The sequence below is a fragment of the Martes martes genome (genome assembly GCF_963455335.1).
Source record: "Martes martes genome assembly, chromosome: 8".
NCBI lineage: Eukaryota > Metazoa > Chordata > Mammalia > Carnivora > Mustelidae > Martes > Martes martes.
In genome coordinates, this window is record NC_137895.1 from 125,060,990 (window position 1) to 125,080,040 (window position 19,051).

At 40.5% G+C, this 19,051-nt stretch overlaps 2 protein-coding genes across 3 annotated transcripts; both read left to right on the forward strand.

Moving 5' to 3' along the window:
• Positions 1-3,258: 3,258 nt before the first annotated feature.
• COMMD3 (COMM domain containing 3) lies at positions 3,259-7,191 on the forward strand. Of its 2 annotated transcripts, none has more exons than XM_080811754.1 (8): positions 3,259-3,426; positions 4,745-4,856; positions 4,965-5,028; positions 5,118-5,152; positions 5,509-5,569; positions 5,661-5,717; positions 5,815-5,874; positions 6,804-7,191. In XM_080811754.1, the coding sequence occupies exons 1-8, from the start codon at positions 3,288-3,290 to the stop codon at positions 6,861-6,863; spliced, it is 588 nt and encodes a 195-aa protein (XP_080667880.1). In that variant the 5' UTR covers positions 3,259-3,287; the 3' UTR covers positions 6,864-7,191. The 2 variants fall into 2 exon arrangements, with proteins under 2 accessions (XP_080667880.1, XP_080667881.1); XM_080811755.1 differs by having other exon boundaries at positions 3,270-3,426; positions 4,754-4,856.
• Positions 7,192-8,347: 1,156 nt separating this feature from the next.
• On the forward strand, positions 8,348-18,571 carry BMI1 (BMI1 proto-oncogene, polycomb ring finger). Its single transcript, XM_080811753.1, has 10 exons — positions 8,348-8,677; positions 13,480-13,610; positions 13,958-14,054; positions 14,653-14,708; positions 14,803-14,853; positions 15,023-15,131; positions 15,210-15,255; positions 15,681-15,779; positions 16,142-16,222; positions 16,312-18,571. The coding sequence occupies exons 2-10, from the start codon at positions 13,499-13,501 to the stop codon at positions 16,639-16,641; spliced, it is 981 nt and encodes a 326-aa protein (XP_080667879.1). The 5' UTR covers positions 8,348-8,677; positions 13,480-13,498; the 3' UTR covers positions 16,642-18,571.
• The last annotated feature ends 480 nt before the right edge of the window (positions 18,572-19,051 follow it).

Here is a 19,051-nt window from a genome sequence, read left to right on the forward strand (position 1 = left end):
GATATTTAATAAGATAATGCATACAGATTTACAAACTTCACTGAAATAATTTTGACCTATACAGAGATGCCATGTATAACTCAGTTAAATATTCCTGTCAACTCTCCATTTTTGGTCAAAATAGCTTTAAAATTAATTCTATTTTCATTAATATGTATTTCAAGGCTTTATGATCATATCACTAACCCTCACAGAATGAGTATTAGGGGGCAGAGAGAAGATGGATTCATGTGTACAGGTAATTTTTAAGTGTTTTTAACTTTCTTTTCTGTAGGAAATGAACAGATATTCCATGGCCAAGGGTAAAATAGAACCTCACTAGAACACACAGTATGTATGCCAGTTAACACTTCTAGATGTCTAATGAGCATTTAGGCATACTGGCTTCCCTCCCCTCTCCCCATGTATATTCAATAAACTCTTCATTCTAAAGGCATACTTTCTTTCAACTTTCTTTGTACAAAAGTAACAGCCTTCATACAATCTTAAAAAAAAAAAAAAAGAGGAAAAATCCTGAAAAATACCTGATTTTAAAAAACTAACAAATACATCAATGAGGCCTTTGGGAAAAGTTGATCACACAGATCTTGTAAATGCCCCAGCACATTTTAATTGTACTCACAATGCAGAGGCCAATATTAAATTAGTTTCTTAAAAAAAAAAAAAATTAACAGCTCAAAGGATACAATGTATTTTAAAACACTCTAAAACATTGTTTTAAACACTTCCAAATTATGAGAGTAATTTCTAGATTCTCAAAAAGAAAAACAAATTTATCAGCATTGTCTATCTTAACATTTGCAATTTAGATGGCAAAAAGTATTATATAATGAAGATAAATTTGAGTATTTCTTTTCATCTGCACATAAGTGTTATTTTAAAAGGCTCTGTTATTTAAAGGGGCCAAATTTAGTGTGTTGGCTTTGAGCCTGCAGAATTTTTTAGTCTAGTGAAAGCTCCAATGCTCTTTGCACTAATCAAAGGAAATATTTTAAAGTTTTTTTTACACTTTCAGAATGTATTCATAGGTAGCTTTCTAACAATATAAAATGCATTGATTTTATTGCTGTAAACAGTAGAGTCTACATCTGTGCAATCATGCTTTTTAATGATCATATTCAATGTATTTCAATGACTTACTTGTCAAGAATATACATATTCTATCTACATTTAAACAAACAATCCTGTGCTTCTTTCAAAGAAGTTGAAATAAAGGTACCTATGGTAGAAAAATTCAGTTTTTCTAATATCAAAAAACATGTAATTAAAATATTTGTGTGAGCTGTGAATGTATTCATCACTTGGGCCTAACATGTATTTAGGCAAAAGAGAACAAATAAATACCCTGTAAGAGAAAGTTATTATGTCTGTATAAGAGAGTAACATGACAGCTATTTTGAAAAACAATCCCTGTGAATTTCTTAATTTTTACAACCTCAAAGTTACAACCACTTATGATATGTACTTTCCTCTTTTAAGATAACATTTTTTAATCTATGCTCAAGCATTAATGCTTTCTTTTTTGACACTACATTGAACAGGATTACAATTATCAACTCACATATATTAGAATATTAACAATCAGTGTTATGCAAAGTCATAAAATATATGTGAAATAAATATAATGATCTTGTGTGTTGTTAAAATTAACATTTACATAACTCTGCCCTGTAAAATATCCCCTAGGTAAATCAGGTATCTGGAAATTTTTCAACTGACATTTTACTACTGATGAGAAACAAGAAGGAGTTTGGAGAAAAGATGAACGTGATTCATAGGTGTTTGTTTCATAAAGATTCTAGGGAGACTCTTAAATCCTTCACTGCTCCTATATGCTCATCGAAGTGAAGTTAGTTCACATGCATTTCAAAGCCTTCAAAGGAAAATTCAGTAGCTACTCAATCTGTTACTGATGCTAAATTATTCCATTTGTGTCCTGTTGTGAAACCAGGTGCTCTCTATATACTGCTGCAAGGTTAAATGTTGCCTGTATTCATTAGATACAATTTTTTCCCCCAAATAAGCACCTAAATTATTCCCACAGAAGTGTTTCACAATGAGTCTGTTTCAAACAATTGTACCTGAAGACTAAAACACCTTTCTTGTTCCTTATCCCTCCCCTCTACCCGAAAAGAACTTGCTTTTTAACTTTATTTTGTAAATTCTTTTGATCAAAAATGCATAATCTACTTTGCTTCTCGTTTTTTTCCCCCTAAAGAATCACTCTTGTTCTCCAACTTTGTAGAAATGTAAAGGGGAAGTTAAAAACTTTATACAATATTGGACTCTTTAAAGTTATGGATATCCGAGACAGTAATCACTTTTAGTCAAGACCTTGCGGTTCCTAACTGTATTTAAGATAAATGCCTCATATAAACATGTGAAGATTCTTTAACTAAAACCATAGAGATGTAATGAGTACAGTAGCACAACATTTGTGTCAGTTTGCTTCTGGATGATATTTATTTGCAGCGGCATGTAAGGTTTTAATAATTCTGTCAAACATGTTTGTGGATAATTTATTAATCCCTCAATTGTTTAGGTACAGTAAGAACACACGCGCACTACATGGATGCATATATGCGTACACACACACGTCCATGCAGGAAGGCATCAACTGCCAAATCCCAGAAATGACAATGAAAAAAGAAAAATAAACAAGAATTATATACTTAGTTGCCTACAGTCTCACTCACAAAAGGGTAATGCTGGGAGGTTAGGCTGTTGAGTAAAACAAAACAAAACAAAAATCCAAACCCAAAACAAAACAAAACACAACACAACCAGTCGCCTCAAATGGGAACTTCCCGCAGGCTTTCTCGCTGAGGAACAAGGAAGACATAGTTTTCGGGATCCCTCGGGCCGGGATCCCGACACCTTCCTGCACCCCCCTCCGAGGGGGTCTTTCAAGGAACGCTCCAGAGGAGCCCCGCAGGAGCTGGTGACAGACCTAGGTGAGCAGCGCGTGGAAGAGAAAGCACCGAGCGCGTCCACAAAGCGCCCGAGGCCGCCCTTCTTGCCGAGCCGCCGCAGCTCTCGAGGCTGGCGCAGAAGGAAGGGCTGGACGGAAGCCGCGGCGCGGGAGGCTACGGGGGTGGCGGGCGACTGCCGGTGGGCGGCCGAGGGCGCCGGCCGAGGCGCGAGCCGGGAGGCAGGCGGGGAGGCCGCGGGCTGGGAGGCCCGCAGCCAGCGCCGCCGCCCCGAGCCGCGTGCGCGCGCGGCCGCATCAGCTGAGCGCGCGGCGCGTGTCACGTGGTGCGCGTGTCGAAGGTCACGGCGCGCTCACAATGGAGCTTTCGGAGTATGTGCAGAAAGGCTTCCAGATGCTGGCGGATCCTGGCTCCTTCGACTCCAACGCCTTCACGCTTCTCCTCCGGGCGGCTTTCCAGAGCCTGCTGGACGCCCAGGCGGACGAGGCCGTGTTAGGTAAGCCGCTCGGCTCTGCGCTAGATCGGCCTGGGTGGAGGGGCGCTCGGAGAAGAGGAGCGAGACCGAGCGAGAGGGGGAAAACCCCGGGAAGAGGAAGTCTCCCGGCTTTGCCCTTCGCTCCGGACGGAGTGTGGGGATGTGAACCCGGAGCGGACCCTGACCATTGTTGTGTTCCCAGTTGGCACCTGCACATAGCTTGCTACACGTTTCTGGTCTGATTTCTCCTCCCAGTCTCTTTGTTCCTTTGTAAAGCCCGTGTTCAAGTCTTGTTTGTGGCCTAAACATCTAAGGTTTTCAGCCTGGTCTGAGGCAAAGGCTGGTTGACACTTGGACTTCATCAGGGTACCTCCCTGCAATTCAAACGTTCAGTGCTAGGCTGGCAAAGGTTTTAAAGAGTCTGTTTCCAAAGTAATTACTAGGTCACAGAGTCTTGACATTCTCCAGCTTAGAGAACACCTCAAGTTCCTGTGATCACTCCAACACGCTAGTTAAATATGTTTTGCACAGGTTCCACGCCTAGAACCTTAAAATATGATGCAGAATGTTCTGTTCCGCCCCAGTTACCAGGAGATGAGTCTCTTTGAAGTGGTCCGGTCAGTGATTGCGGAGTGCCGTGTCAGTATGGATTGAAGGCATATTTTAAGACAGATCGCTTTTAGATCATTTTCTTAAATATAAATATCCCAACAATTCAAATTTTGTCTTTTCTGTAGTTTCATGATCTAAACATTTGTACAAAAAGTATGAAAGTGGAAGTTCTTTAAACGAAAATAGTAACCACCACCTGGGTTAATCTCAAAAAAAGGATAGCTGTCAAAATCTGAAAATATTTTGAAAATTGTATTTTATATTCTGAACTCGTGCCCCGCCTCTGATATATTACTGTCCTTGGAGCCAGTTATCCTAAAAGTAACTATTCTTTAGAGGGAAAGTTTATTCATTCTTACATTTACATCATGTAAAATATTTATCTTATTTTCTTCTGAATTTACTTCACCCAGCATTGTAATTATCACTGTGTAGTTATTTTTTTTCTTTGGGGCTACAGTTTTTTAAAAAACGGTAAGAAATTAAGGTAAAATAAAAGAAGATAATTGAGACTGGTAACTGCAGAATTATTGATGTGTGTTCTTTATTGTTTTCCATTGATTGACCTTGTTGTTCATCTCATTCACTTATATTTGCCAATCCTTACAGTTGAATTCTTTTTGTATTCTTGTTAAAGGGGATTTTTCCCAAATGAAAATACCCATTTTAGAAACATGACTATAAAGAATTTATTATCACAGGCATCACTAGCAATTAATTTTTTTAGATCACCCAGACTTGAAACATATCGATCCTGTGGTTTTAAAACATTGTCACACAGCAGCTGCAACTTACATACTGGAGGCAGGAAAGCAAAGAGCTGACAAATCAACTCTAAGGTACAGGATTTATTTAAATATCCATTTGTTTTCAAATAGTACCTTTAAGATTTCAATTTCAATTTTTAAAATGGACACTAAACTTTGGCTTTTTTTCCCCCCCTTTAGCACTTATCTAGAAGACTGTAAATTTGATAGAGAGCGAATAGAACTGTTTTGCACGGAATATCAGGTTACTTACTTAAAGTTTTTTAAATTAACAATTATTATTTTTCTTCTCTTTGCAAAGATGTGTTTTCTTTTTTTCTTTCCCCCCTCCAGAATAATAAGAATTCCCTAGAAAGCCTACTGGGAAGGTAGGTACTGTATAAGGTGTCAAGCTGAGCCACTTTTCACTTGCAGGTATGAATGGAGAGTGCTGGTGTGAAACAAAACAGGACAAAAAGACAGGGATCTTGACCAAAAGAAAAGGGGCTAAAGGGCAAGTGAAACAATTGAAGTTAAGCTAATGTTTTTAAAGATAAAGTTTATTGAGATAATTTTTTAAATGCTCTTTACTCTTCAGAACTTAAGAATAAAGTTTAACAATGTTGTAAATTCAGAGTAAATTGAAATTGTGTATGTGTGTGGTGGGGGAGGTAGACACCATTCTTGGTAAAAATAGAAGTTTTTATGTAGATACTGTGTACAAAATTATCATTGTATTTTTTAGTATAGGCAGATCTCTCCCCCATATAACTGATGTTTCTTGGCGTTTGGAATATCAGATAAAGGTAAAGTTTAATAAACTGTTCTCTAGGGGGAATTTAGGAAACTTAAAAAAAATAGAGTTAAAGACTGAAATTATGTATTGTGTTGTTTTAGACCAATCAACTTCATAAGATGTACAGACCTGCATATTTGGTGACCTTAAATGTAGAGGTATTTACATATAAGCCTTATCTAAAATTTAAATGTGAAATGAAATTTTAAATGTACTTGATTTACATAAACAGCCTTTTTTTTTTTTCTTCCCTAGAACACTGATTCCCGATCTCACCCAGAGATTAGTTTTAGTTGCAACATGGAACAATTACAGGTACAGTATTAGGACCTGTGAATATGCCTGTTTATAGATGTTTAATTGAGAATTATGCTTACGGAAAGTTCAAAAGAAAAATTAACCATCTGTCAGTAGATAATGAAGGTTGATTAAGGATTTAATGGGAAAGGTCTTCAAAAGCAATATTTAAAGTAGGCTTCACTTTTGAAATTAAGATGTTACTCATAAAGAATTGGTTTTATATGTGCTGTTCCCTCTGATTAAGATAAATTTCTGAATTGTAGTATTGAGTGTAAATTTCTTCTATTTGTGGTTAGTTTGCTCCAATAAGACAAAGCAAAATTAAGAACATGTCTTTGAAAATGTCTTCTTTGTTTTCGGAAATTGAATTAAACTTTCAAACAGGATTTTCAATAATTTTTAAATGACTTTTTATAAAGGAGTAAAGTACATAAAATTCTAAAACTCTTTGTATTGCCAGTATAAGACTGGAAAAATTCAAAACTACATTGGTTAATGGACAATGATAACGAATTTATTTCTTACCACTTAAAAAAATGAAGAGCATTACTTGAAATTTTGATGAATTTTGAATTTTTCAAAAGGCATCTCCTGTGGAATTGTTTTAATGTAACCATTAATCAAACTTTAAACTTTCAGAAAGTGTGAATACAGCATAGATTTTGTTAGGTAACTTGAGAAATTTAGTTTTGACATACCTTGCCTGTTACGAGGATTTGGTTGGAAATTATATTTCAAATCTGAGGGCAAGTATCCCACTTGAAGATGAGATATTTTAAGAAAATCTTCTTTTGATCGATAGTGGTTTGTCAAAGGTTAAAGAGCCTCGTGAATGTTAAACTCGTTTAGAAAGTGCCCCGACTTTTTTCTTGCACCTTTCTCAATCTTGGATACTTCTGTCTTGTGTTTTGTCCTAAAAACGTGGCATTATAAACGTCTTTTAGGATTTAGTGGGGAAACTTAAAGATGCTTCGAAAAGTCTGGAAAGAGCAACTCAGTTGTAACTTGGGGAAGTTAACGATTCGCCCGAGTCTAGAGGAAGACCAGAAACACCTTGTCGTCGGCCGAACCACCGTCTGTGCGAGCTGGATGTCCAACTCTTAAGTAGAATTTTTTTTCCCTTTTGGATTTATGTCGTTCATCAATTTTGACACTTTTTATACTTGTAAAAGAGTTGAGGGAAATCCTGCCTAAGTATTTCAGATACCTTTAGTATAAACTGTACATTGATCCCATTTTGGTCTTTCTCAAGTCTTACAAAAAGAAGTCGGCAGTATTACACTCTGAATAAATAAGTTGTTCCCACAAAAAGAGTGGTGAGAGTTTGTTTGGATCTGAGTTTGTGTGTTAATTATTACTTTGAAGACATACATACGATTAGCGTTAACTTTTAACGATCGCCTTTTCTCTGGATTAAAGTTAAACACAGTGGGAAAGGATGCGATCTCCGGGGTTTGTTGAAGACCCCAGCTTTGGGACTTGGGGAGCGGACTTGGTTGCCCCGCGGCGGGAGCCGGCTGGTCCCGTTACCTGCGCCGGGGGTCTAGCCCGCAGCCAGAACCTCGACTGCGGGACTCCCGAGGCCCGGCTCGGGAAGCCCCCGCGCGGAGCCCCTGCCCGGAGCGAGCCACTGCCCGCGCGCGCCCCGCCTCGGCCGCTGGCGGGCGGGGAAGGGGGCCGGCGCGGCCGCGGGAAGACAGGGGCGGGCGCTGTTGTTTCCGCGAGCCCAACTCGGGCGCAGGTTCCGCGCCGCGGCGCCGGAGTCTGGGCCGCAGCCCGTTGGGCTGGCGGGACCGAGCGGGGGCGTTGGCCGGGCGCTCTCCTCGGCAAGAGCCAGTGGACGTGTGCGCCGCGAGAGGAGGCGGGCGGCGGAAAGAAAGAAATAACGGGGGGTGGGGTGGGCTGAGCTGCGTGCGGGGCCGAAGCGATGCCCGCGCCGAGAGCAGGGTGGCGCGTGTGGCGCTGTGGAGAAATGTCTCCGCAGCCGCGCCAGCGCCGCCGCCGCCGCCGCGCAGAGCGAAAGGGAGGGGGCCGGGTCGCGCTGCTCGAAGGGGAGGGGGCGGCCGCGGGCCCGACTACACCGACACTAATTCCCAGGCCGCCCTTAAGGAATGAGGGGAGCACGTGACCCGGTGGGGGGGCGGCGGGGGGAGGGGGCGGGCGGACTCTGAGCCATTTTGGAGCCGGTGTCAGTTTCCACTCTGCCTTCAGCGGTGCATTTTTTTTCCACCCTCCCCTCCCCCCTCCTCATCCTTCCTCCCCTCCCCCCGCCTCTCCGCACGCACACACACGGCGCCCCCCACTCGCCCTCCTCCCCCCACAGCAACTATGAAATAATAATCGTAGTATTAAAGGCAGAGATCGGGGCGAGACAATGGGGATGTTGGCGAGGGAGCCCCGATCCGGATTAGAAACACCTCCCAGCCCCGCAGAATAATACTGATCGCGCCCCCTCCGCGCGCTCCCTCCCCCGAGTGCGGAGCGGGAGGAGGCGGCGGCGGCCGAGGAGGAGGAGGAGGAGGAGGAGGAGGCCCAGGAGGAGGAGGCGTTGGAGGCCGAGGCGGAGGAGGAGGAGGAGGCCGCGGAGGAGGAGGAGGCCGAGGCGGAGGAGGAGGAGGAGGCCGGGCTCGGGAGGCAGCATGAGCCGAGCGCGGCGGCCGCAGCTCCTCTCGGCTGCGCTCGTTGCCCATTGACAGCGGCGTCTGCAGCTCGCTTCAAGATGGCCGCTTGGCTCACATTCATTTTCTGCTGAACGACTTTTAACTTTCATTGTCTTTTCCGCCCGCTTCGATCGCCTCTCGCCGGCTGCTTTTTCCGGGTACGTAGGAGGCGAGGCGCCTCCGGGACGGGACCGGGGGGCGGCGGGGGCCGCGCGGGGCTCGGGCCGGCCGCGGGTGGATGGGGAGCGGCCCCCCCGCGCCTCTCCCGCGCCGGCCGGGAGGGCGCTGACAGCGTGGGCGCCGAGCCCCGCGCCGCCGCCCGCCGCCGCCCGCCGGTCCCGCGCGCCGCCCGGCCCCGCGCGCCGCCCGCGCCCGCGAGCGCGCGCCCGCCGCCGCCCGCCGACTCCCGCGGCGCCGGGACCGACCCGCAGCCCGCGCCGCGCCGCCGCCGCCGCCGCCGCCGCCGCCGCCGCCAGCCGGGCTCGGCGCCGCTCCAGCCGCCGCCCGCTCCAGCCCCGGGCGCGCCGCGCGCGGCCCCACGTTTTAGTTCCTTTCTCCCCCGAGCGCCCCTCTACACCCTCGCGACGCACATGGCCCCCGAGAAGAACACTTCTATTTCCAGTCTCTGCGGCTCTCCCCGCCACGGCGCCCTTTGTTGAGAGGTAGATTTTGATGAAACGGGGACGGGTTCCTGAAATCGGGAGCTGCTCGGGTCAAGTGGCTTCCCTCTTCTCCCGAAGAAAGGGCTTTTGAGGGGTTTAAACATCCAGAGAATGCCCTCATTTTATAGGGACGGGTTACGTGGGGGGCAGCGATCCTGCCAAGGTGGATGTTAAACTGGAAAGAGCTCAAACAAAAATGTTATTAACTTAAGTTGGAGGGACACTTGTGTGAAATTGGATGGCTTGTAAGATGGCGGTTCCCAGTTGTTTCCAAGGTCTCCTGCATTTGTGTTTAAAATGGTAAAGTTTTCAAGGTGTTATTTGTTGGGAGTCTTAGATAAGTTCTCTAAACATTACTTGGGACGTGCGCACTGGGAAGTGGGCATTTCAAATTTGGAGCTTTTTTTGGAGTGATGATGGTGACTGGACGTTAGTCTTGCAAGAGGTTTCCTTACCCGCCCCCCCCTTTCTTTTTTTTTCTGTTTTTTCTCCTGGGTGACTGCAGTTTTTCTCTCAACCTCTACTATGGGATGCACTTAGAACCTTGACTTAAGTCCACTACGTTTTAGAGGTTTTGCTAAAGGTCGTGTTGGTAAAGAGATGCTTTGGAAAAGGAGGACCAAAAAGTTGACTACATATGTTTACACAGTCTTTTGGGTTTGACAGCGATATAGCATGATCTTTTTCCCAGAAATTTACAGTTAATGATTGGAAGTAAACAAGTAGGGAGACTTTGATCATTCTCAATTGCAATAAAAGGATTTAGTGGGCTTAGTGGTCACGGTCCAACATTTGAAAGAGAAGCATGTATTTAACCCCTTCTCTTAAAGTAGGCAAAATTCTGAGCATGTTTATCCAAATCCAAGGGTAGGTTGGTGGTACCTAGAATGTTATGAGTACTTCAAAGTATGTTTTATAGGAAACGCAACCCTCAAGTTCTGAAAACACATTACAAGCTTTAATAAAGACTTGAAAGTTAAGGATGCGAACTGTTGACAGTATATACTAACTTATGTGACTATGTTAATATTTGAATTTTATTTTAAGTAGACTGATCAGAATCCCTTAGAGATTGATTTTATGAGCAAATTTACAAACTTTTTAATATTTGAGTTCATTCCTGTACATTTGCCCCAGAGTGCAAAGGTGTTTGAAATAACCTACCTGTGCAAATTATATGCTTAGTAACAGTATCTTTAAGGCCATATAAAAGTCACTATGTAGGCATACGCACATATGCTTTTGTAAAAAAAAAAAAAAAACAAAAGAGCATTTAATTGTACTTGATAAATTAATTAATACTCTAACACCAAGTTCTGAGCTGTGCATTAAGTACCCAACTAAGCAAAATTCTCTTGGAGTCAAGTTAGTCCAAACTTTACCCATACTTCTGCTGGGCTGTGAACCCCAACCGAGGTTATGGAGTTCATTTGCATTTCTTAGATTGCAATAGTCAAGCTGATTGTTAACCTAAGAACTTGCTTCTGTTTTGCTTCATTTTGACACTACTGGTGTTAGGCCTCTCAACTAAGCTGACAGCCCCAACCGAGTATGTTACAGTGGCAAATTTTAACTATTGAGTATTTTTACTGTGGTATGTTTGATGCATTTTTACTTGCCTGCCTGGCAGTTTTCTGTGTTGGAACGTGGAAGGCTTTCATTTCTAAGGTGCAATAGATTGTTTCTTAAATCTACCAAGCATGTCAAACGTTTTGGGAGTCATCCTTAGATTGCCAGGACTTTCAAGTGGTATAAAAGATAAAGAACTGATTTTTATGGAAGTAACAAAGTGGTATTTACTAGCATTATAGATGGTAATAGGACTGTGGCCAAATTCCTCAGAACTGAGGTAGAAGAGTTGTGTGAATTAAGACTTAAGATGAAATTGAAAGGTTTAGTCAGGTACCTGTGCCTTAAATGTTAAAAGCCAACCAGTAGATTACCCTCCACTGAGGTTTGACCTGTGTATTAGTATTTGTGTTTGGTGTTTTCTGTACAGTGGAGAAATATAGGCGACTATTTTTATTGAAGTCCCTTCCTAAACTTCATGTTTGGTGGCATTAGTGTGAGATGCTTTCACGAGGAGATACAAGTATCACCTTGCTGTCTTTCTAGGAAAGGACCTGTGGTTTCACAAGGAGAGCTTTCTTTAAGAATTAAGGTTTGTCTTTAGTCAACCACAATGGATGTAAATATTGCTACTGTTTAGGGACAGTGCTCCATCCACAACTTCTCTGCAACCCCTCTTAGATTTATTTTAACAATATGTGAACAATAGTCTTGTAAAAAAAAGTAATCAAAAGATAACTGAGGAATCACAGGTGAAGTTTTCTGGTTGAAGTTGCCAGTCGCCACTATGGTCACTCTCATAAAAGAGACTTTGTTTTGTTTTTACCGTTTTTTGAGTACTCTAAAGCCATTAGTTTCAGCCATTGAGGTATGTTGATTGGTATTTCCTTTTGCATTAAAATTCCCTAAGAATTAAAACCTCAGTTGCATCTCCCAAGTTTCTCAGGTTCCTAGATTTCTGTTGAAAGCGGTTTTAAGAATGTACTTCAAACAGGTCTAGAAGCTTGATCCTATTTTAGGTTCTGAAATGAATGAAGTGGGGGGTGAGAAATATATTTTTCCAGAGTACTACACGAAATAATTGACTTTCCTGATTGTCCGCTGGTGTATTGTTGCTGACAGTCTCCCACCGTGACTTTTCTATAATATATGCTATCTATTGGGGATATTATTCTATCGTGTGGGGATTTGTATGGAGGTTAGGTTGAGAAAATGACATTTGTTTTTCTCTCCTATCGTTGCTCTGGGTTGACAAGGTGTTGATTTAGCGTTGGGAATGGACTGGTCACATGGTTCTTTACTTATTGTCACTCCCGTACCGATTAAAGTAGTTTGTCTTGCCTCCAGCATAGTTCAAATAAAACACGGATTTGCCCCCTCCTTGTCTTCTTGTAAAACAGATTTCACTTTTCAGCCTTAGCAAAACTTTATATCGCTCATCTAATCTGAAGGAGAACTTCATATTAGAGAAGAAAACTTTAAAGAGGTTCAGTTCAATAAACATCTCTGCAATCTGAGCTCTGACGGTTTCGGGCTAAGTGCACAGTTGGCAATTCTCAAAAGGTCCCTTAGTGAAATTTTTGACCTAGTGATTGCTAACAGGAGAGATCGAGTCAAGATCTGAAAGAAGCTCTTCGCACCGAGTCGACTTGGAAAGAGGCCCCCAAGAGTGTCCGAAATGGCCGGGAGTGCGGTTTGCATTTTCCTTTACCACTCGCACGCTCAGGGGGCCCCCCAGGCTGCCCGCCCGGTTGTCGCGGCCGGGATCCTGCTCCCCAGCGCCGCGGGCCTCGTGGGGCTGCCCCACCCCCGAGCCGCGCAGCCCGCACCCCACCCCACCCCCGCGCCGGCCCCGCCCCCGCGCCACGCCGGCCCCTCCCCCTCGCCCGCCGCCGCCGCCTCCGCCCCGCCGACCCGCACGCCCGCCGAAGCTCCGGGCTCGGCCCGGCTTCGCGCGGAGTTGCAGCGGTGGCCGGATGCCAAGTGTAAGTGTAAGTTGCTATGGAAACCCCGACAGGGGCGAGTTCCGAATCCGGAGCGAGACGGAGCCCGGGGCGCCGCCGGATCCGCCCCTCGCATCCCGGCCCCCGGGCGTCCGCGCGCTCAGGCCCCAGCCCGAGCCCGGCTGGAGGTGCTTCTGCGGCCCCAGCACCCAGCTCCGGAAATGCCAGGGATGCAGATAGGGCAGAATTTGTTTTCCCTTTGTATCGCGTGAAAACGTGCCAGGTTCTGGTTTTTGGAACCTCCTAAAACAACAAGAACCCCTGGGAAGCCAGGGCAATCTCCCGGATTTTCGATTGACGATCCATAAGGAAGTTTTACAATAAATTTGGAGACCTGGGACAAGCCCTGGCGGTTGGTAAATATCTGCGGGGACTGTGTGGCGTCTGCAGCAGCCTTGGGGCTGCTAGGCTAGAGGACAAATGGAAGAAAGAGACCCGAATACTCTCAGCTCCCAGCCCCCACCTCAGACCTTTTCTTCTCCGTCCTGGAATGAACTGAGGGACCACAAGTTACTTTACTTGAATCCTTTTTCGTCATTTCACTATAATTGATTCAGGTCTCATTAGTTAATTCCTTCTGTAGAAAACGTTGGGACAGTCCAGCTGTACAGTATTAAACGAGTTTTATGAATTCCTCAGCATTTCAGAGCCTTCGGTTACTAGAAATTGGGAGATAATCTCGTTTCTCTTTCTGTGGATTATGGCCAATATTTCTGTGTCTTGCAGGGTATTTTATCAAGCAGAAATGCATCGAACAACCAGAATCAAGATCACGGAGCTAAATCCCCACCTCATGTGTGTGCTCTGTGGAGGGTACTTCATTGATGCCACGACCATAATAGAATGTCTACATTCCTGTAAGTGCAAAGTTCTAGACCTTTTTTTGTGTGTCATGTATATTTCTTACTTCTTTTTGATGTTTGAAAACTGTTAACAATTCCCACAATCCTTGAGAATGTTGTTACAAAATGATGGAGTCATTTTCTACTCTTGGGTTTTGTGAATTTCTGTTAATGCATATTTTAAATGTGTAACTATGCAATGTACAAGTATTCTCTGGATGTTAATTGAGTTAGTTTAGGTCATTGGAAATACCTTTTGACATTTAGCATTTTGCTACCCCTAGTTCTCCATTTTTGATACTAATTTCAATGCTTAACATCTAATTTCTAAACTTACAAAACTTTTGTTTTTCTACTTCTAGTCTGTAAAACATGTATTGTGCGTTACTTGGAGACCAGCAAATATTGTCCTATCTGTGATGTCCAGGTTCACAAAACCAGACCACTACTGAATATAAGGTAAGAAAAGTTTTAAAATTATTGTCTTTGTTACTGGAACTGCATAATTTAGTGAAGGTTACCCTGTTTTATTTTGTCACACAAAATTTACCATTGACTCTCCACCTAAGGTGTGTTTTGTGAAGGTTGCTCTTCATTTCTTGCCATTTTAATGATGACTAATTTTAAGCAAAGTTCGGTATTATCGAGGTGGATTTTAAGTGGTTTTTTTTTTTAAACATTTTTTTAAACCTGAATTAGTTCTCCATTTCTGCATTGCTTTATTGAGTTTATGACAGGCAGGGATGAGCGTGTTTAAAGTGCTTTTATTTCCTTCTCTCTATTCTCTTTCATATTAGCTAATTTAGTAATTTGAAAGGCACACTTCTCTTGATTCAGTGAAATGTGAAGAATTTCTTAATGAATGTAAAAGTATTTTTCCACTGATTTAAAAGGTTACTAATAAGAATTTTTATTCTCATAATTTTATCTTACTGACGAAGACTCTCACAATCACATAAAATACTATACTCTAAAGAAAAAGAATCTATAATAATTTATGAGCACTTAAAAATTTTGAAATTATAATTAATAAGTTAGTTTTCTAATTCTTTTTCAGGTCAGATAAAACTCTCCAAGATATTGTATACAAATTAGTTCCAGGGCTTTTCAAAAGTGAGTAACATGCTTACAAATGAATTTTTATAAAGTATTCATCAGCTTTACCTGTTGTGACAAGTATTTAAGTCTTTTTTCCCCCCCTCTTTAGATGAAATGAAGAGAAGAAGGGATTTTTATGCAGCTCATCCTTCAGCTGATGGTAAACTCTTTAGAGAGGGAAAAGACATTTTATTTGGCGGGAGAATTTATTACTTGAATAATATATAAAAATTGAATTTAACTTAAAAGTACCATTTCCATTTTCCTACATATGTAATATTTTAATTAAATGTTTAATTTTAAAATGGAATTTCAAAATGTCTTTATAGCTGCCAATGGCTCTAATGAAGATAGAGGAGAAGTTGCAGATGAAGATAAGAGAATTATAACTGATGATGAGATAATAAGCTTATCCATTGAATTCTTTGACCAGAACAGGTAAATTGTGTTGGAAATGTGTTTTATGCTAATCTGTTAATAGATGCATTGTTCCACTAATAAAATTATGTTTCTTAGATTGGATCGGAAAGTAAACAAAGACAAGGAGAAAGCTAAGGAGGAGGTATGTCCCATGTTTCAAAAACATACAGAGGAAACATTGTTTGGATTCTAGATTTTATGAAGGTGTATGTTGCCCTTTAGGATATTCTTAGGCTAGATGATGCTGTCAAATAGGAGAAAAATGATTGTATTTGATGTTTAAGAATGATATATATCTGATAATAATTAGATAGAATATGCTCTATATATGATTGTTATGCTTACAAAATACTTTAAATAATTAATGTTTTGATGTATTTAAAGTTTTCTTATTATATTGGAAATCTCCTTATTTTGTATTTAAGTAGTTAACTCCAAGTTGAGAATTTAGTCAATCTCAGTTTTGGTATTCATACTTTGTATCATATTGAGGCAACTTAACTGAGATTTTTTTCTTACCTGAAAGTTAGAAATTTTAAAAAATAACTTTTCTAAATGTATTCTTAGGTGAATGATAAAAGATATTTACGTTGCCCAGCAGCAATGACTGTGATGCACCTAAGAAAGTTTCTCAGAAGTAAAATGGACATACCTAACACTTTCCAGGTATCTACTTTATATAGTTTTTGTGCATTTAATATAGATTTTTTTTTTAATTCAATGACTTTTTCCTTTTTGGATTCTGAACCCCAAAAAAGCAACAGGTTTTTTATTTTAGATTTAGAACTTAATTGGAATTGTCTCTTATAATGTTTGGTATGAATTTTGTTTTATGCTATAAAAACAAATTCTTTAGTAATTTCAGGAAGTATTTTTCCTCATTTGAATGTCAAGAGGGATTCTTTCCTTGTCCAGCTGTTTGAAGAGAATGTTTGTTAAAGCATTTTTGGATTGCACTTAGATGACAGAAAAAGTCTCTATCTTTGTTCTTCATGGTACTTAGTAATTGAAATATTATTTTCCAATAGATTGATGTCATGTATGAAGAAGAACCTTTAAAGGATTACTATACACTAATGGATATTGCCTACATTTATACCTGGAGAAGGGTAGGTAGCATAATTAATACTCGGAGATTATTGTGGTAAAACTGTATTTAAAGAGGACTGATCTTTTTTTTCCCCTTTTCACGTTGTAGAATGGTCCACTTCCTTTGAAATACAGAGTTCGACCTACTTGTAAAAGAATGAAGATGAGTCACCAGAGAGATGGACTGACAAATGCTGGAGAACTGGAAAGTGACTCTGGGAGTGACAAGGCCAACAGCCCCGCAGGAGGTGCCCCCTCCACCTCTTCCTGTCTGCCTAGCCCCAGCACTCCCGTTCAGTCTCCTCATCCTCAGTTCCCTCACATCTCCAGCACTATGAATGGAACCAGCAGCAGCCCCAGCGGTAACCACCAATCTTCCTTTGCCAATAGACCTCGAAAATCGTCAGTAAATGGGTCGTCAGCAACTTCATCTGGTTGATACCCAAGACTCTTAAGGAAAAAAAAATTTTAAATCCCCGATTTATATAGATATCTTCATGCCATTACAGCTTTAGAGATGCTAATACATGTGACTGTCGTCCAATTTGCTTTCTTTTGTAGTGACATTAAATTTGGCTATAAAAGATGGACTAGACGTGATATTCATATGGACGTTAATGGAAAAGATTGTTCCTCTAAAGAGAATTGGTTTCTGAGAAGGCAGGCAAGATGTTTTTCTGTGTGTTAGGAAAGATGTGAAATGGTTTTTGTAACCATTGTTCAGATTTGAAAAATTCTGCAGTGGATATAAACATTGGGCCATAGTTTGTTAATCTCAACTAACGCCTACATTACATTCTCCTTGATTGTTCTTGTTATTATGCTGTTTTGTGAACCTGTAGAAAACAAGTGCTTTTTATCTTGAAATTCAACAAACGGAAAGAATATGCATAGAATAATGCATTCTATGTAGCCATGTCACTGTGAATAACGACTTCTTGCATATTTAGCCATTTTGATTCCTGTTTGATTTTTACTTCTCTGTTGTTACACAAAACCGATCAAAGGAAAGTAAACTTCAGTTTTACAATCTGTATGCCTAAAAGCGGGTACTACCGTTTATTTTACTGACTTGTTTAAATGATTCGCTTTTGTAAGAATCAGATGGCATTATGCTTGTTGTACAATGCCATATTGGTATATGACATAACAGGAAACAGTATTGTATGATATATTTATAAATACTATAAAGAAAATATTGTGTTTCATGCATTCAGAAATGGTTGTTAAATTCTCCCAACTGGTTCGACCTTTGCAGATACCCTATGTTTGAGCCTTATCAGCATAGAACATTTTAATGTGGATTTCTAATTCTAAATTCTATTCCATTGGAAGCAATTGGCAAATCATAATACTGATTTTCTCTAGTAATACATGTTTACTTTTAAAATTGTTGCAGTAAAGAAAACTTTTTAACTAAAGACTTTGGAAACAGTGTCTTCATTTCCTATTGCCTTTGATGGAATGAATGTGTTTTTAAAATGCGTATTGATCACTGTAATTCTAAAATAAATTTTTAAGTAAACCAGCAAATTTCTGGAAGAAGGCATTTTATCTAAAATTATTTTAACATGTGATTTAGCAGTTACTTCAAATTTAAGGAGTTGCTTTAACAGTTATAAACAATGACATATGCCCTCTCTCTAATATCTTGAAATAGAAGCAATTTATTTTTAGCTTCTCCAGGTATTAATTTTTAAATAGAGTGAATATGTTCAATTTAAAATATGAATAACCACAGCCGTTTTCAGTTTGTGATTTGCTTTGGTCGAACTTGGTGTATGTTCATCGCCCATCAGTTATTTGTGAGGGTGTTTATTCTATATGAATATCGTTTCATGTTTGTATGGGAAAATTGTAGCTAAACATTTCATTGTCCCCAGTCTGCAAAAGAAGCACAATTCTATTGCTTTGTCTTGCTTATAGTCATTAAATCATTACTTTTACATATATTGCTGTTATTTCTGCTTTCTTTAAAGATACAGTAAATGAAGTTTTATGAAACCACAAAATACATATATTTTTATTTTGACCTAAATTTGTACAGTACCATTGTAAGTGTTGTTTCTAATTATAGATGTAAAATTAAATTTCATTTGTAATTGGGAAAATCCAATAAAAAGGATATTCATTTAGAAAATAGCTAAGACTTTAATAAAAATTTGATATGAAAAGCACAATGTGCAGAAGTTTTGGAAACCCTACTGTGGATTACAACAGGTAAAACTAAAGAGAATCCATTGCTGTCTTAAATAGTGATGTTGCTAAGAAGTCCATGCTTTGTTGTATAATTGCTTGATAGCCCAATTGAAAGATGTATCTGTTTATTTACTCTACAATCTTTGAAGTAAAAGTTACCCATGTTTGCCAATTTTGGTGAATTTAACTCATTTTTGTAGGCTTCTAAAGTTTTTCATGATGTTATCTAAGAAAGAGAAGTTAGTTAATGGAAGTTTCAAATGATAGTTTTACTTTGGATGATCATGTATATAAAGAATGAAAAAGTATTTTTCAAAGACTAAAAACTTCAAATGCTAGTGGACCTGTCACTTGACTTACACAAAACCAAGTTGTGAGATCAACATGGAACTAAAAGACTTAATATCTCAACCTTTTAATGATGGACTTATTTTTGAAATTGCTTATTAAAAATCAGATCTTACATTTATGACTCACTTAACACTGTTTTACCATACTTGAAAACGTAAATTTATTTTGTTCGAAAGGACTTTTTTCCCCTACTCCATTTGAAAATTTCCTAAGCGTTAAAGGATATTTCATCTAAAATGTCTTTGTCTTTTAATAAAACAGAAGAAAGATTATAATGTTTTGCATTCTCCCATAGCCAG